Genomic DNA, 14,568 nt, shown 5'->3' with positions numbered 1-14,568 from the left:
GGGCTTCCTTCCTGGGGTAACCCCCAGTTCTTAGTGCAGGCGGCTACCAGGGCGCATAGGGGCTCTTTCGTTAGGTTTGTACTTGCCATCCACACGCTGGGGGAGCCGCTTGGAGGAGTCCTATGGAGCCCCTGAGCCCTGAGGGGTTCCCCAGCTCCCTCCAAAAGCTTCTGTGGCCTCTCATCGCAGCCAGAGCTCACTCGCTGCTTTTATTCCTTCCACTGTAAGGGATCCTCAAGGTCCTGGTTTCCTAAGTGCGAGTCAGGGTATTCACTGAGACATTCCGGAATCCTCTGGCCAACCTGATAATCAGGAAAGACCAGCACCCCCTTTGCCTGTCTGGGATAGGTCTGTCAGTCGTAGAAGGAAATGCCTGCTCCTCCCTGGGGGTCCTCCCTGGGGCTGCGCAGACCCCTCTCCAGGGGTGGCTGCCCCCGTGCACCTACCTGGGCTCTGTCCGGCGGGCTCGGAGCTCCGTGGGGTCTCCAGGCGCTACTTGGGTTGCTGAGCACCCACAGAGAGGGGAGCCGGGCTCACCAGGGGCCTGGTCACGTCCCTTTTATAAAGCCCAAGGTGACGTCTCCAGGCACAGGCCCACCTCTGCCTCCTCCCCCCCTCAGACCCCTCAGAGCACAGTGTTTGCGCGGCCTCCCACCACCTGGCTCTCGTGACTGAAATCAGCCTCTTTTTCCCCCTCCAGAAGCCCTCCAAGGCTGACTCTGATTCCCACCTCCTCACCCCCTTCCGCCCCAGACTCACTTAGCTGGAGACCCATTCTGCTCCGAATGACACGGACGTGGACGATCTGAGGGGGAACGGGTGGGGGGGCTCTTGTCCTCCAGACAAGAGGCGCAAGAGCACCCGTGTGAAGGGAACGTAATGAAGGGGGCGGAAGGGAGAGAAAGGCACAGTCTGACCTGGAGGACTAAGAAAGCAAAATGAAGTGGCAGCTCTAGAATGCGGGTGTCCCTGGGAAGTGCCCGGGGACACCCAGAGAGCTGGCCTCCATGTACAGCACATGACAACGGGGCTCCCGGGCCCCCCTGCACGTCTCATGACCACACTGCTTTGTGATCACCGAGTACTTGGCTCTGACGGCAGTGGCGGGCTTCCGTTTGCACCCTCAGCCCCCACTCCCGTGCTCAGCATGGACACCGAGGGCCTCACAGATAGTGACTAAATGTTTCCTTCCTGGCCCTGCGAGACCACTCTTTACCCTGGGCGGTGGGGCTCCCCAGGACCAAGAATGTCTCCTCCATCAGACTGGGGCTCTCTGAAGGCAGGGGCGATGTCTCCACCCTCAGACAGGAAAGCTCTCTCAGCACAGGGGCTGTCTGGTGGGTGTACTGTGCCCACACCCGCCTAATGAATGGTTGAGTAGCATTTCCCACAGTTTGCAGGATTAATACCCATCACTTGTCTGATGCCTACTGCTAAGAAGGCTTTACAAACATATCATCTCACTCATTAGGACTGTTAACCACCAGGATAAGAATGATAGCCTCCGAGAGCAGGCCGGCCCCTCACTCCGTGGAGTGCTGTGTTGTCAGCCTGCCCTGAATCGGGGACTGCACTCGACAGGCTGGAGACAGTGACTTTGAGTCTCAGACACACAGCTTGGGGATTTAATCTTTGCTTTCCTCCCATAAATACAGGGCAGGATGTGATACCAGTCCCAGTCCGGTCTCCGTGGGCCCCCCCGCCCCCACCCCCGGATCTCCGCTCCCAGCCGTGCCGACAGCCTTTTGAGTTGACTTGGGGATTTGTGGTCAGTCATTCAATTCCATCCTCCTTCTGGACTTGGAGAGGTCTGGGTATGAGGCGGGAGATGAGTCAGTGCAGGGTGGGGGCAGCCCCCATTTCCTTTCCAGCCCCCTCAACCAATGACCCAAGTTCAAGGAGCTCATCTCTGCTGTTCAGACCATTGATCTGGTGCCCTGAAGCCTCCGGAACAGCTGTGGGAGCCAGGAATCATTACTTCAGACAAAGAATGAGGAGCACACCCCGCATCTATCTAGGTTATTGCGGAACAGGCCTTTAGAGCTGGGAGCGGTGCCAAGAGCAGATAGGGAGAGGGGGCACGGGCTGAGCCAGCTGGCTGCAGGCCCTCCCCGAGCTTCTCAAGGAGCTCCTGTTCTGTCAGAAAATATCCTTTAGAGAAAGGGTGGGGTGGCGGCTGGGGACCACTGCCCCACACCTGCCCCAAGGAGAGGACGGAATCTGCCCCCCGCTGCTGCCGTCATTGGCTGTCATCCATCCTCTCCACGCCTGAGGCTGGCTCAGCATCCTCCCCAGAAATCTCTGGCACTTTCTGGCTGGGTCGCCTAGACTCTCTGTTTCTTTGGCTCTAATAAGGAGCTACGAATAGCCACTTTCCTCTATACTCAGGCCTCAGGCACAATGCTCCCGGGGCCCCTCTCCTCAGCTGCTCTTGTCAGATGGAGACGGTGTGGGGACGGGAAGGGATGCTGAGGCTGGCCAACCTGGGGAAAGGGGCTTGAGGGGGGATGTGGGGGCAGCAGTCTCACCAGGGACCCCCCACCCCCACCCCAAGGCAGCATCCCCAAGCCACAAGCATCACCCACTTACCGCACTCAGGTAGGGGATGTTGGAGGCATTGCCCAGGAAGCCAAAGACGACAGGGAAAAAGCCCCTAGGAGCAGAGGGTGGGGAGAGGGGTCAGCGATGGCCTTGGGGGAGAGGGGAGAGGGCGTCCAGGCTGAGGTCCACCCAAAGGCTCCAGCTTTGGTTCCCAAGAAAGCGGGCCCCTGGGCACTGGGAGCAGGCTTGGTTCTGCACCCCTGGTTGGGGGAGGCAACCACGTGGAGAGCTTAAGAATAAAGGGGCTGGGGTCAGGCTCCTTGGGTTCACATCTTGGCTCTACCACTTCCTGGTGCTGTATAAACTTGGGCAAATTCCTTCACTTCTCTGAATCTCAGTTTGCAGCTGTCAATGGCGTTAATAATAATAGTGTCTACACCACAGGGCTTTATACGAAGAACTGTTGGGGGAGCTTCTGTTTGTATTACTGTGACCGTCTTCACCGCCCTAGGTTGGGTGCGGACCACCTGCCGCAGGCCTCCTGGGCTCCAGGCTTGGGCGGCTGGAGGAGCCTGTGCTCCTACCGATTTTCCCTTTCGCCTCGGCATCTCGTGCGTGGAGCCACCCTTTGCTCTTGGCACACCCCCACTCTTATCAGAGACACCCTGGCATCCTTTCCTTTCTTCTCCTTAAACACCCTCCAGTCTCCTCTTAAAGCCTGCCTGTCCCCAGGGCCTGTCTTGGGCCCTGCTTCCTCTAGGACCCCTCCCCTGGCCCTGGCGGTGGCCACACATCTTTGCAGACTTCCGATTCACTTTTCAGCAGGCCAGGCCATGGGATGTGGGGCCAGCAGCCGGGCACAGCTGGGGCCAGTCCGGATCCTCGGCATACTATCTGTGAGAGCCCGGGCAGGGGGCAGCCTCTCTGAGCTGCTTCCGTCATCTGCAGAGAGCAGTCCTGCAGCGGGTCGTAGAGATCACAAAGTGAGCTGAGGATGGTGGGCGTGCTTGGGGCATAGGAGGGGCCAGGCAGAGGCTAGTTCCCTGCCCTTCCTCCCTGCTGGGTTGTTCGACTTGAAGGCAGGCCCTGTGTCTCTCCTCCCTGGGGGCAGGCACAGTGCCAGGCACACAGCAGGTGCTCCATGTTTGCTGATGGATGGGCCAATCCCTCCAATTTGTCCTTCATCCTACTGTTGGAGGGGCCTTTCCAAGTGTCTGCCTGGTGCCCCTCCTGCCCTTTCAACCCTTCCAAGGCTCCCCTCTGCAGGATGAAGTCCCGGCTTCTGCACCCCCTGCTGGTTGTGCTGCCCAAACCTGGGGTGCTCTCAGCTACTCAGAGGTCCGGGGGAAGAGGCGGCACTCACTTGAAGAGGCTAAAGAATCCATAGGTCTCCAGGAACATGCCCAGGAGGGGCCAACGCAGGAGCACAATGACTACCCCCCCCAGGAAGAAGCTGGTCCCCTTGAGCTTGTGCCTCTGGAAGAAGAAGGAAAACGTCTTCCTCAGGCCGATGATGAACAAGAGGCCAGTCAGGAACAGCAGCTGCGGGGGAGGGAGGGAGAGAAGCATGAGAGCAAACACACCACCCCCCCCAGGGAGGCAGGGGCCAGGCCTGGTGCCCCGCGTCAGGCATGGGGCAGGCCTTGCTAGCTCTTCGGGGAGGGACACATCAGAGAGGGTGACCCCGCCCTGGGGCCACCTCCCAGAGCCTTGAGCCATTTCTGCTTGTTCGGAACAGAGCTGCCCAGCGACAGGCGGAGGAACAAGGAGAACTTTGGTCTCCAGTGGCTCACCCAATTCAACCCAACTTCTTGGATCCCAAGTACTTTTTCGTGTATGACTTCATTTCTCATCACAGCTCGCAAGGCGGGTGGGATAATAGAGTCTGCCCATTGTACAGAGCTGAACCCTGAGGTGTAAGAAATAGGTTAGGCAGCCATATCCGGAGTCACATGGAGCCCTCGGGGCTCCACTGTCTGGCCCGGTCACTGTCTTCAGCTTGGTTCCTAATGGTCTCTTAGGAATGCCTAGGTGTCCATCAAATTGAACTCTCTGGCTTTCTTCCAGAACGTTCCATGCCTTCTCTCCCCTTCTCCAAACCTTTTCTCTCGCTACTCCATCCGCCTCAAAGTGCTTCATCCCCCTTCACACCTATTTCCTTTCCAAATGCCTTTCCATCCTTCTGCAGTTGGACGTGCTTTCTTTCCCCCAGGTACCTTGTTTTATATTCAATGTGCTTATCTTACTGTGACTTTATGGCTGCCCCTGCCTTTCTTCCCAGTCACGGATGTTCGCATTATGTCCCTATCCCTAGATGGGGGGGATCCTGGTGGCAGGGATGGTGGCTGAGTCATCTTGGTAGCTGCAGGCCCTCACCCAGAGCTTGGATTCTCCGTGCCCAGCACGCCTCACTGGGCACCCCAACCACCGTCACCTGCCCGGGCTGACCCCTGGAAGGGCATGATCTGAATCGACTTGGGGCCAACCTTCCATAGAGACCTTAGGTAGGTTGGTGGGGGAGGGACACAGGCAGGGGGACTCACGTTTCCGAAGGCCAGGAGCACGGAATCAAAGTACAGGAGTATTCCAAAGAGGATGAAGAAGATGCCGAAGCCGGTGGTACCCACACCGATCTCTGCAATGGGCAAGGAAGTTGGGGTGGGATGCGCTTTGGGGAGAAGGATGGGATGCTGGACGATTCCCCCGTCGCCACTGGACAGCGGCTCTCTGGGGAGTGGGGGATGGGGCAGTCCATTTCCACGCAGGAATCTCTGCTTCTGTGCTCGAGGGGAACGATGGGATGAGAACGGAAGGCGGGGGTGGGCACAGGTTTACGTCTAGCACCTGAGCACTGCTGGGTGTTCTGTCCTCACCACGGCTCTGTGTGCTAGCTGGCGCTCCCCTCACTGCTTCCTCTTGTCTGCAAATGCTTAGCCAGATAACGGTCAGGGTCGGGTCCCTCCGATGCTGTCCTCCTGCAGCTGCGAGCCGCTGATGCCCAACTCAACACCCAGGCAGAAGGGCGCCACTGACAACTCACGACCATGAGCCCCGAAAAGCCTTAGCACCGCCCAGCGGTCCTGCTCAGTTTCTCAACGGGTTTGCCCTCCAAGAGAACCCTTCACACTGTGTGCTTCCTCCTGTCAATGCCCCTGTCCCCAGTTTTCAGGTGATGACCTCTCGCGCTTGATTGGAAAAATGGAAGGTGCTCACGTGGGAGTCTGCCCTCTAGCCGGCACCTGTTGCCCCATTCTGCACCTTCCCTCCTGCTGCTGCACCTCGGGTGCGCCCCCCCCCCCCCGCCATGCCCCGAGGCTTCCTCTAACAGCAGTCCCATGGCTGGGCAGTTCTGCAGAGGTTGGACCCACACCGACAGCACCCCTCCCTACTTTGTACTGTGTGTTTTTGCTTTAGGTCTCAGGGCAATCTTTGAAGCTGCAGGAGTTGGCTGAGAGCCAGCGAGCCCAAGGGATATTAACCCCTCATCAGATATATGATTTGCAAATATTTTCTTCCATTCCATAGACTGCCTTTTTCACTGTGTTGATCGTGTCCTCCGAGGCAGGGAAGTTTTCAGTTTTGATGTACTCCAATTTAACCACTTTTTCCTTACTTGCTTATCTTTTTGGTATCCAATCCAAGAAATCATTGTCAATTACAGTGTCATGAAGCTTTTCTCCTAGTTTTCTTTAAGAGCTTTATAGTTTTAGCTCTTACCTTGAGCTGAAATAAAGTTTGAGTTTATTTTTGCAGACGGTGTAAAGTACAGGCTCGACTTCCCTCTTTTGCAAGAGGGTGGGTGTCCGGTTTGCCCAACATCATTTGTTGAAGAGACTGCCATTTCCCCACCGAATGGTCTTGGCACCATTGTTGAAAATCATGTGACCATCTTTGCCTGGGTCTATTTCTGGGCTCTCTGTTCTATCCCCTTCATCTATGTGTCTGTCTCTATGCTAGTCCCACCCTGTTCTGATGGCTGTAGTTTGGTATTAAGTTTTGAAATCAGGAAGTGTGAGACCTCCACCTTTGTTCTTCTCGTTCAAGATTGCTTTCACTATTTGAGATCCCTTGAGGTTCTATGTGCATTTTATGATGGATTTTTCTATTTCCACAAAAAATGCCATTGGGGTTTTGATAGAAATCACACTGAAACTGTGGATTGCTTTGGGTAGTACTGACATCTTAACAATATTAAATCTTACAATCCATGAACACGGGGTGTCTTCTATTTATTCGTGTCTTTTAAAACTTCCTTCAGCAACATTTAGTGGTTTTCAGTAAGTCTTTTGCCTCCTTGGTTAAGCTTGTTCCTAAGTATTTTATTCTTTTTGATGGTATTAGAAATGGAATTCTGTTGCCTCTTTTGAAAAAATTACTGAAACTAGTATACCACTTCAAGCTTACGTTGTATAGTCTTGCAACCTGACCTACTTCACATAGCTAGAATGCCTTCTTTTCTTTTTATTGTAAATCACATGGTAGATGGGGGTACGGCAAGAGTGTCTTTTTAAACTACAACATGTATAACTGTATTAAAAATGGCTTAGGGGCCCCTGGGTGGCACAGTCGTTAAGCGCCTGCCTTCGGCTCAGGGCATGATCCCGGCATTATGGGATCGAGCCCCACATCAGGCTCCTCCGCTGGGAGCCTGCTTCTTCCTCTCCCACTCCCCCTGCTTGTGTTCCCTCTCTCGCTGGCTGTCTCTGTCAACTAAATAAATAAAATCTTTAAAAAAAATGGCTTAATTTTTAGGAGCACCCGGCTGGCTCAGTCAGTGGAGGGTGTAACTCTTGAACTTGGGTCGTGAGTTCGAGCTCCACATTGGGTGTAGAGTATACTAAAAAAAATAATAAACTTAAAAGAATGGCTTAATTTTTAGAAATTGAAGTTGGCTAAATTTTTTAAAAGGGAACATACAGGTAATTTTTAAAGAGAAAAATTTTACTGGAGTCGCTAACTAACATCTTAGAATTAGTCCTCACAATACCTATGAAAGTGTTATCATTGCCATACTTTTAGAGATACTTGTAAAAAGCTGTTAAAACTCTGGCTGTTCAGGGGCGCCTGGGTGGCGCAGTCGTTAAGCGTCTGCCCTCGGCTCAGGGCATGACCCCGGTGTTCTGGGATCGAGCCCCACATTAGGCTCCTCTGCTGGGAGCCTGCTTCTTCCTCTCCCACTCCCCCTGCTTGTGTTCCCTCTCTCGCTGGCTATCTTTCTCTGTCAAATAAATAAATAAAATCTTAAAAAAAAAAAGTCTGGTTGTTCAGGGGCAGAATTGTACAAATAAAACAAAAACAAAATCTTCGAGACTAGACTTACCGGCTAAGTTCTGTTTACAATGGAAGGAAAATAAAACAACACTATTACCCTCTGGTCATTTTTCATAATCTGTTATTGTGCAGATCTTAAGAGGGTTGGGATCGGTTTCAGTACAGAAATAAGGCCAAAGGACTTCTTTAAAAGAAGCATTAAAAATATAGAGATGAGATTAGGGGCGCCTGGCTGGTTCAGTCACTAGAGCGTGTGACTCTTGATCTCAGGGTCATGAGTTCGAGCCCCACGTTGGGTGCAGAGATTACTTAAAAATAAAATCCTAAAAAAACAGAGATGAGATTTCTCATTTAGATTACAGGCCAAGACCTCACTTAACTCATAGTGCAGAAAAATGCCAGTCTCACTGGGTCTCCCTTTTGGAAGAGCTGGATTTTGTTAGGACCCAAGGCAACGTCCTCTCTCTCAACACACCGTCCAGCTGCCCAGAACCCATCTTCTACGAACGGCTGATTCCTCCCGTTTCTGACAAACCTCTGTGATCTAAACGGATTGGTTTCCTACATCTACTTCCCGGTAACACCTGCTCGAATTACAGCTAATCTTAGAGCCTAGGACTCCGAGCAGAGTATAGCCTCTGGGTCCTTACGAAGGTTGCATAGTCTTTCCGTACTGCATGCTTTATTTATTTATTTTTACTCCTCAGAGACAATAAATTGAGCATCTAGGAGCACAACTACTTCGTCATGATCATTTTATATAGACAAGAATATTGTGGAGGAAGACCATAACCCTGCTTCTCTTATCTGAATGGCAAAGGTGTTTTAAGTTTTTATGCCTCTTTTAAAAGTGTCTGTTGTTAGCTTACACCTGCCATAAAAATACGTCATTGATTCCAATTTTGATGATACACCCTTCTCCTCGATCTCCTTTAGTAGATGTTTTTGTGTGGAAACACAATGTGAGTATCTTATTGGCTTTCACTGTTTTGTTAAAATGCCTCTTACTCATTTTGTAGAGAGAGCATAAATTTCTCAAATTCACACTATGTCTTGTCTCCTGTGTCTACTTTCTCCGGCGACAATGATTTACTGGCCTGCATAGCTTTTACTTTTCCACCCTGCCCCACATTCTTCTTCAAGGGCTGGTACAATTCCAGAATTTTCCTGTGATGGGGGCAGCCTACTGCTTTCAGGGTTCAGTGGGGAAACTGCGCTGTGAACACAAAACCTCATAGAAAAGCGTCGCAAACTGTGTTTCTCATATGCAAGCCTCAGACCTTCCTTTGCCTCTTGCTTCCAGTAGCTTCGTGATTTGTCTTTGCCAACGGGGTGGGGGTGGGGGTGGGGAGGGGTCGCTCCTGAAGTTCTTCTCCTCGGGGCAGCAAGCATGGCAGAGAGGGCTGGAGATGGGACATGTCACCAGGAGTGACAGAAGTGCCTGCAGCCAAGGATCCTGGGAGCCAGACAGATGGAGCAGCGCTCCCCCTGCTGGAGAAGAGCCAGAGCTGATGTTTCTCCAACATTCGATTAAGGTGGCATCTGCTGGGATCCCCCCCCCCACACTATAAAGTTACTCTCCAGCCCCTACCCCAACCCTGCCAGGATGCCCTCTCACCCTGCCTGGCAGACGGCTGCCCCCAGTGCGAACACCCTTGTCAGCTGGCGAGGGCTCTGACGCCTGCTCCGGGCAGCACCCTCCCCCCCTTCAACCTAATGGCTTCAGGACTGAATCAGGAATAGGAATAGGAAGGAGGGAAATGGGAGGAGAAAGAGCCTTCCAGTTCGCTTTCAAGGTTAACAACAGTGATTAACAGGGATAACTGCTAACGCTATGAGCACCTGTGCCAGGCACAGTCTAAGCACTTTCCATACACTAACTCACTTAATTTTCATAACTGTCTATGAAGTAGGTTATGTAGGAACCCCCCTGTGCTGTTAGTCCCATTTCCCAAACAGAATGGAAACACTGAGAGATTAAGTCCTTGCCCAGGGCTACACAGCCAGGAGGTGGCAGAACCAGGGTTTGAACCCAGTTGTCTGGCTCTAGAAAAAGTGCTTTTAGGGGTCCCTGGGTGGCTCAGTTGATGAAGTGTCTGCCTTTGGCCCAGGTCATGATCTCCGGGTCCTGGGATCAGACCCCCTCCACCCCATCGGGCTCCCTGCTCAGCAGGGAGTCTGTTTGTCCCTCTGCCCCTTCCCCCTGCCCCCTGCCCTGCTCGTTCTTGCTCTCTTTCTCTCAAATAAATAAAATTTAAAAAAATTTTAAGTGCCTTTAACCAACCCAGTGCCATTCACTCCCACCCCCAGGCCCGTCCCCAGGAGCTGCTTGCTTTGGCCATCCACGGCGTCCGTGTTCCCAGATCCGACGAAAAGACGTTGGCGCTCAGCTGCCAGCAGTTGGCCACTTCCTTCTGAAAATACCCTCTCTTGCCTTCCACCACACCATATCCTTGATTTTCATCCTGCTGCTCTGACCACACTGGCCCAGCCTCCTTTGCCGGCTCCTGCTTCTTTCTCTTTCTCTTGGGGTTTGAGATGCTCAGGGCTTCTGCCCAAGCTCACTTCTCTTCTTCTCTTTCACACATATTCCCACGTGTGTAACTACCCCTCGTGTGCTAACAACGTCACTGTTTCCCCTTCTAGCCCATGCCGTCTTCGAGCTGCCAAGCTCCTATCCAGCTGCTGATTCGGCATCTCTGCTGACTTGGTTTCCCTCTCCGAGGCATCTTGTCCTCAGCAGGTCCAAACTGAGCTAGTGGGCTTCTTCCTTCACCCTGTGCCCTTCCCTGTTTCCCCAAATGAATACAAATGTCACCCCCCCCAGGTAGCTGCTTGAGGCAGAAGCCCGAGGGCCATCTGTGAGTCCCCCCCACTGCTCTTGCCATCCCCCCCCCACCATGCGGCCCACGGCTAAGTTTTATTGCTTCTTCTTCCCCAAGGTATCTGAAAGCGGTGCCTTTCTCTCCACCCTTTCTGCTTAATTCCAAGCCACCATCATCTCTTTCCTGGATTTCTACAACATTCTCCAGTTAGTCTCGGGCTTCCATCCTGCCCCATCTCATCCCTTCCCCACACAGTATTCAAGGGGCTTGGAAAGCATACAACCCCACCGTGTTAATGCCCTGCTTAGGGTCCTCGCTGGCTTCCCACTGGGCTTCAACTAAAAGCGTCCTCCCAGCCCCACCTTGGCTTACAGACCCTTCATGGTGGGGCCTCCGCTTGCTTGTTCATCTTCCTCTCTTGTCACCATCCGCCTGCCCTACCATACCCTAACCACATCACCCTTCCTTCCTTCCTGCCTTCCTCCCTTCCTTCCCTCTTCCCTCCCCCTCCTTTCCCTTCCCTTCATCACTGTTTCCATGATGAGCCTTCCTGCCTCAGGCCTCTGTATATGCGGCTTCCTCCCATGTGTTATCTGCCTCAGGCATACTCATCCTCGGGGGCTGAAGGTTCCTTAGGGAAACCTGGTCCCCTCACCAATACCTGACCTGAATCTGGTTCCCTCATCTCTCCCTCTCGCAGGACTTAGCACACTTTGGCTTAATGGTTGGCTTGCCGGGAGACTCGGGCCACAGCGCCCTTCTCCTTGGATTTTTATTCCCTAAGTCAGTAGTTCTCAACTGGAGGGATGGGCAGGAGTGATTCTGTTCCCTGGGGGACATCTGGCAATGTCTGCTGACATTTTCCATTGTCACCACTGGCAGAGGGACATACTGGCATCTAGGACAGACCGCCCCCCCTAAGGAATTATCCTGCTCCAAAATGTCAGTAGTAGGGAAGCTGAGAAACTGTGCCCTAGGTGACCTCATGGACTCTCATGGTTTGAAATACCATCTCTATGCTGGCAATTTCCAAATCTGTCTAACTCCGGCCTCGGCCTTCAACTCCAGACTCACACGCCTGACCGCCTACTTGACGTCTCGCCCGGACGTCTACTAGCACGTCAGACTCAGCGCGCCTAACGCCCAACTCGACCCTTCTAATTGCTCACGCTCAAAATACTGGCGGGATTCTCAACTTCTCTCACACCCATATCCATCAGCAAATCCTTCTAGCAATTTTCTCAGAGCTGATCCAGCCTTGACCATTTCCACCACTTCACTGCCGCTGTCCTGCTGTTCTCCACCAGCTCTCACCTCAGAACTGGTCTCCCTGTAGCTGACCTCCCACCTCTATGGCCTATTTTCAACCCGGTACCCAGAGTGATCTTTTAAAGATGCATACAGATCACATCACTCACTTCTCTGCACAAAACCCTCCAGTCGTTTCCCATCTCGTGGAGATAAAACCCAAGTTCTTACACAGCCTCATCTTTCAGTGACCTCCTGGATCTAAACTCCTACCACTCTCCCCTTTCCTGGCTTTGGCGCAGGCACACCACACACTAAGTATACTAATACCTCAGGGCCTTTGCACTGGCTGTTCCCTCTCCTAGAACATTGCTCCCTCTAGACCATTGCATAGCTTTGCTTCCTTGCTTCTTCGTGTAGGTCTCTGTATAAAAGGTACCTTCTCACTGAAGCCTAAGTACTCTATACAACACAGTAGCCCCTCCCACCTCACTCTCCCTAGCCTCCTTACCTTGTTTTATTTTTGCCCAGAGGACCCATCACCATCTGACCTACTACACGCTGATTTCTTTATCTGTGAATTACCTGTTTCCCCACTGCAGCATGGTTGCGGAAACACGTCTGTTCCATTTCAGTATGCTCTCGTATGCTCTATACCCAACACAGTGCTCGGCACATCGTAGACAAATTCGTTCAGTGAATGAATATTATCACCAGTTCACAGATGAGACCCTGGGCTCAGGGGCTTTAAGTCACAGTTCTCCGGGCCCCCCGCCAGGCCTGGGGACTACCTCCCTGCCATCTCCCCGCAGAGGAAGGGGAAGGATAGGATATTTAGGAGCGAGGATACGGGAATTTGGGGACAGGAGTGGACTTGAGTTTCTGGTAAGAAGCGACCCAAGGTGGGGAGCCTGGCTGACTCAGTGGGTGGAGCGTGCAATTCTTGATCTCGGGTGGTTGAGTTCAAGCCCCACGTTTGGGATAGAGTTTACTTAAAAAATAAAAAAATTAAGAGAAGAATAAGAAGAAGGCCCCCAGGGCCACAGGGGACCCTGAGAGTTTGTGGGGAAAATGTCTCAATGGGCAGAGGCCTCCTGAGTTCACCTTTGCAGCACCCCAGGTCTGGGAACCGTGATGGGGAAGGGACCAGCGTGCGTGGTGAACTTGCCGCTTCCCCCAGGCACCAGTGTCTGGCTCCCCGGGGGTCCTGAGCAACCCCCACCCACTGGGAGGCAGCGGAGCCACACCCGGTCCTATCCTGCTGCCTGCAGGATGCCAGCACAGCAGCTCCCGGCCACTGGCTCCAGAGGTCGCCTTACGGGTTCCCCAGCGCGAGATCCCGGCTGGGAGGGGTGGCGTCTCCGGCCCCCCCCCCCCCAGCCTGGAGCCTCCCTTCCAGCCCAGCCCCCTGCGCGGCACCCGGCCCTCCACTCACTCTGCCACTCGGTGATGGAGATCATGCCGCAGGCTGCCTGGGGGGCCTTCCGGGTCGAAGCCGCCAAGGGGCGAGGAGCAGAGAGGACCAGACTTGTGCATGCTCCAGGGAAGCTGACCCTTGATAAATTGTGAAATGAGCGTCTGATAAATCATTAACTCCCTCTCCTCTCCAAACCCCACCTCTCTCCGCGGCTCACCCAAATGCCTGCTTAAAGTCGTAGACTCCCTTCTCCCGGGTCGTCCCAGAGCGCACTCACTGGCCCCTGTCACTCACTCCGTCTACCCGGAGGAGGCAACGCCCACCCGACCCCTCCGGCGCCCCCACTCCCGCACCCTGAGCCTGAGTTCAGCTGCTTCCAAGTCCTCGGCAAGACTCAGACCGTATAGGGGACTGGAATCTCGGGCTACCCAGGTTCCTTACCTGGTTTGATGGGTGGGGGGGATGTGTGTGTGGGAAGACTTGGAATCTGTGTTTCTCTTTGGAAAAGTACTGAATTCATCCTGCAGGTAAAGTCCGCTTGCTTTGCGCTAGTACCCATGCTAGACACTAGGGGGCGGCAAGCCACTGAGTAAAACCTGTTGGGGGCCTTCCCTCGGAGAGCGGGATTGGGTTACATCAAGGGCAAAAGCGCCCTAGGGGAGTTAGACACAAAGGGCTTCGACCTCCTTTTCCCCAGCGGTGTCCAGCTTTGCACAGTGAGGTGGAGCTAGGGAGGATAAAAGATGAATTTGGGCTTGGGGCAGGGCTGGACGCTTCCAGAGGCCTGGTTCTAGTTCACCTACCGTCTGTGTAGACATGGGCACGGCATTTCCTCCCTCTGTAGGCCGCAAAAAAGAGCGGTAGGTAGTTCCTGACATCCTTTCGGCCACTCTAGAGCCCTGGCTCTCAACCCTGTGATGTCCCCGCTATCCTGAAATGAAGTTCCTAGATGAGAGGACCAAAGTACACACATCATTTTTAAAAACACTAATTATAATAAGGAAAGAAAGAACTTATAATAGAGCACGATGTCAATATATAAATGCTCAGGCAAGACTTACCCGGAAGCCACCAATGACACGGGCAGATTGCTTGCACCTACTTAAAATAAATACGCTTACATTTAAGAGAAATAGAAAGCCAGAGTCCTTATATACAAAACAAAACCAACCCCACCCCACCCCAAGAAAAGGAGAGAGCGGTAGGAAATGAACTGTTAGGTAAGTAGTAACAGACACGATGTACTTGCATATAAAAAGAAGGAAA

At 53.2% G+C, this 14,568-nt stretch overlaps 1 protein-coding gene across 3 annotated transcripts; it reads right to left on the bottom strand.

Moving 5' to 3' along the window:
* Window positions 1-1,602: 1,602 nt before the first annotated feature.
* Window positions 1,603-13,432, bottom strand: GOLT1A (golgi transport 1A). Of its 3 annotated transcripts, none has more exons than XM_045787585.2 (5): window positions 13,321-13,432; window positions 5,085-5,176; window positions 3,905-4,017; window positions 2,590-2,653; window positions 1,603-1,955 (listed from the first exon to the last, which is right to left on the bottom strand). In XM_045787585.2, the coding sequence occupies exons 1-5, from the start codon at window positions 13,343-13,345 to the stop codon at window positions 1,917-1,919; spliced, it is 333 nt and encodes a 110-aa protein (XP_045643541.1). In that variant the 5' UTR covers window positions 13,346-13,432; the 3' UTR covers window positions 1,603-1,916. The 3 variants fall into 3 exon arrangements, with proteins under 3 accessions (XP_045643541.1, XP_045643540.1, XP_087712988.1); XM_045787584.2 differs by having other exon boundaries at window positions 3,905-4,083; window positions 13,321-13,429; XM_087856862.1 differs by lacking the exon at window positions 13,321-13,432 and adding an exon at window positions 4,335-4,450 and having other exon boundaries at window positions 3,905-4,083; window positions 5,085-5,162.
* Window positions 13,433-14,568: the final 1,136 nt, after the last annotated feature.

The sequence above is a fragment of the Ursus americanus genome, chromosome 2 (assembly GCF_024610735.1).
Source record: "Ursus americanus isolate L20-20 chromosome 2, mUrsAme1.1.p, whole genome shotgun sequence".
Lineage (NCBI taxonomy): Eukaryota > Metazoa > Chordata > Mammalia > Carnivora > Ursidae > Ursus > Ursus americanus.
Note: the sequence above shows the minus strand (reverse complement) of the source record. Positions and strands in the feature narration are given on the sequence as shown.

Excerpts from the sequence above, each read along its gene's own strand:
- GOLT1A (XM_045787584.2), bottom strand. The coding sequence starts at position 13,345 with ATGATCTCCATCACCGAGTGGCAGA. Across the intron at positions 4,084-5,084 it reads TGCTCCTGGCCTTCGGAAAC|CTGCTGTTCCTGACTGGCCT; the intron begins GTGAGTCCCCCT and ends CCTCCCCCGCAG. Across the intron at positions 1,956-2,589 it reads ACATCCCCTACCTGAGTGCG|CTGTTCCGGAGGCTTCAGGG; the intron begins GTAAGTGGGTGA and ends TGGCTCCCACAG.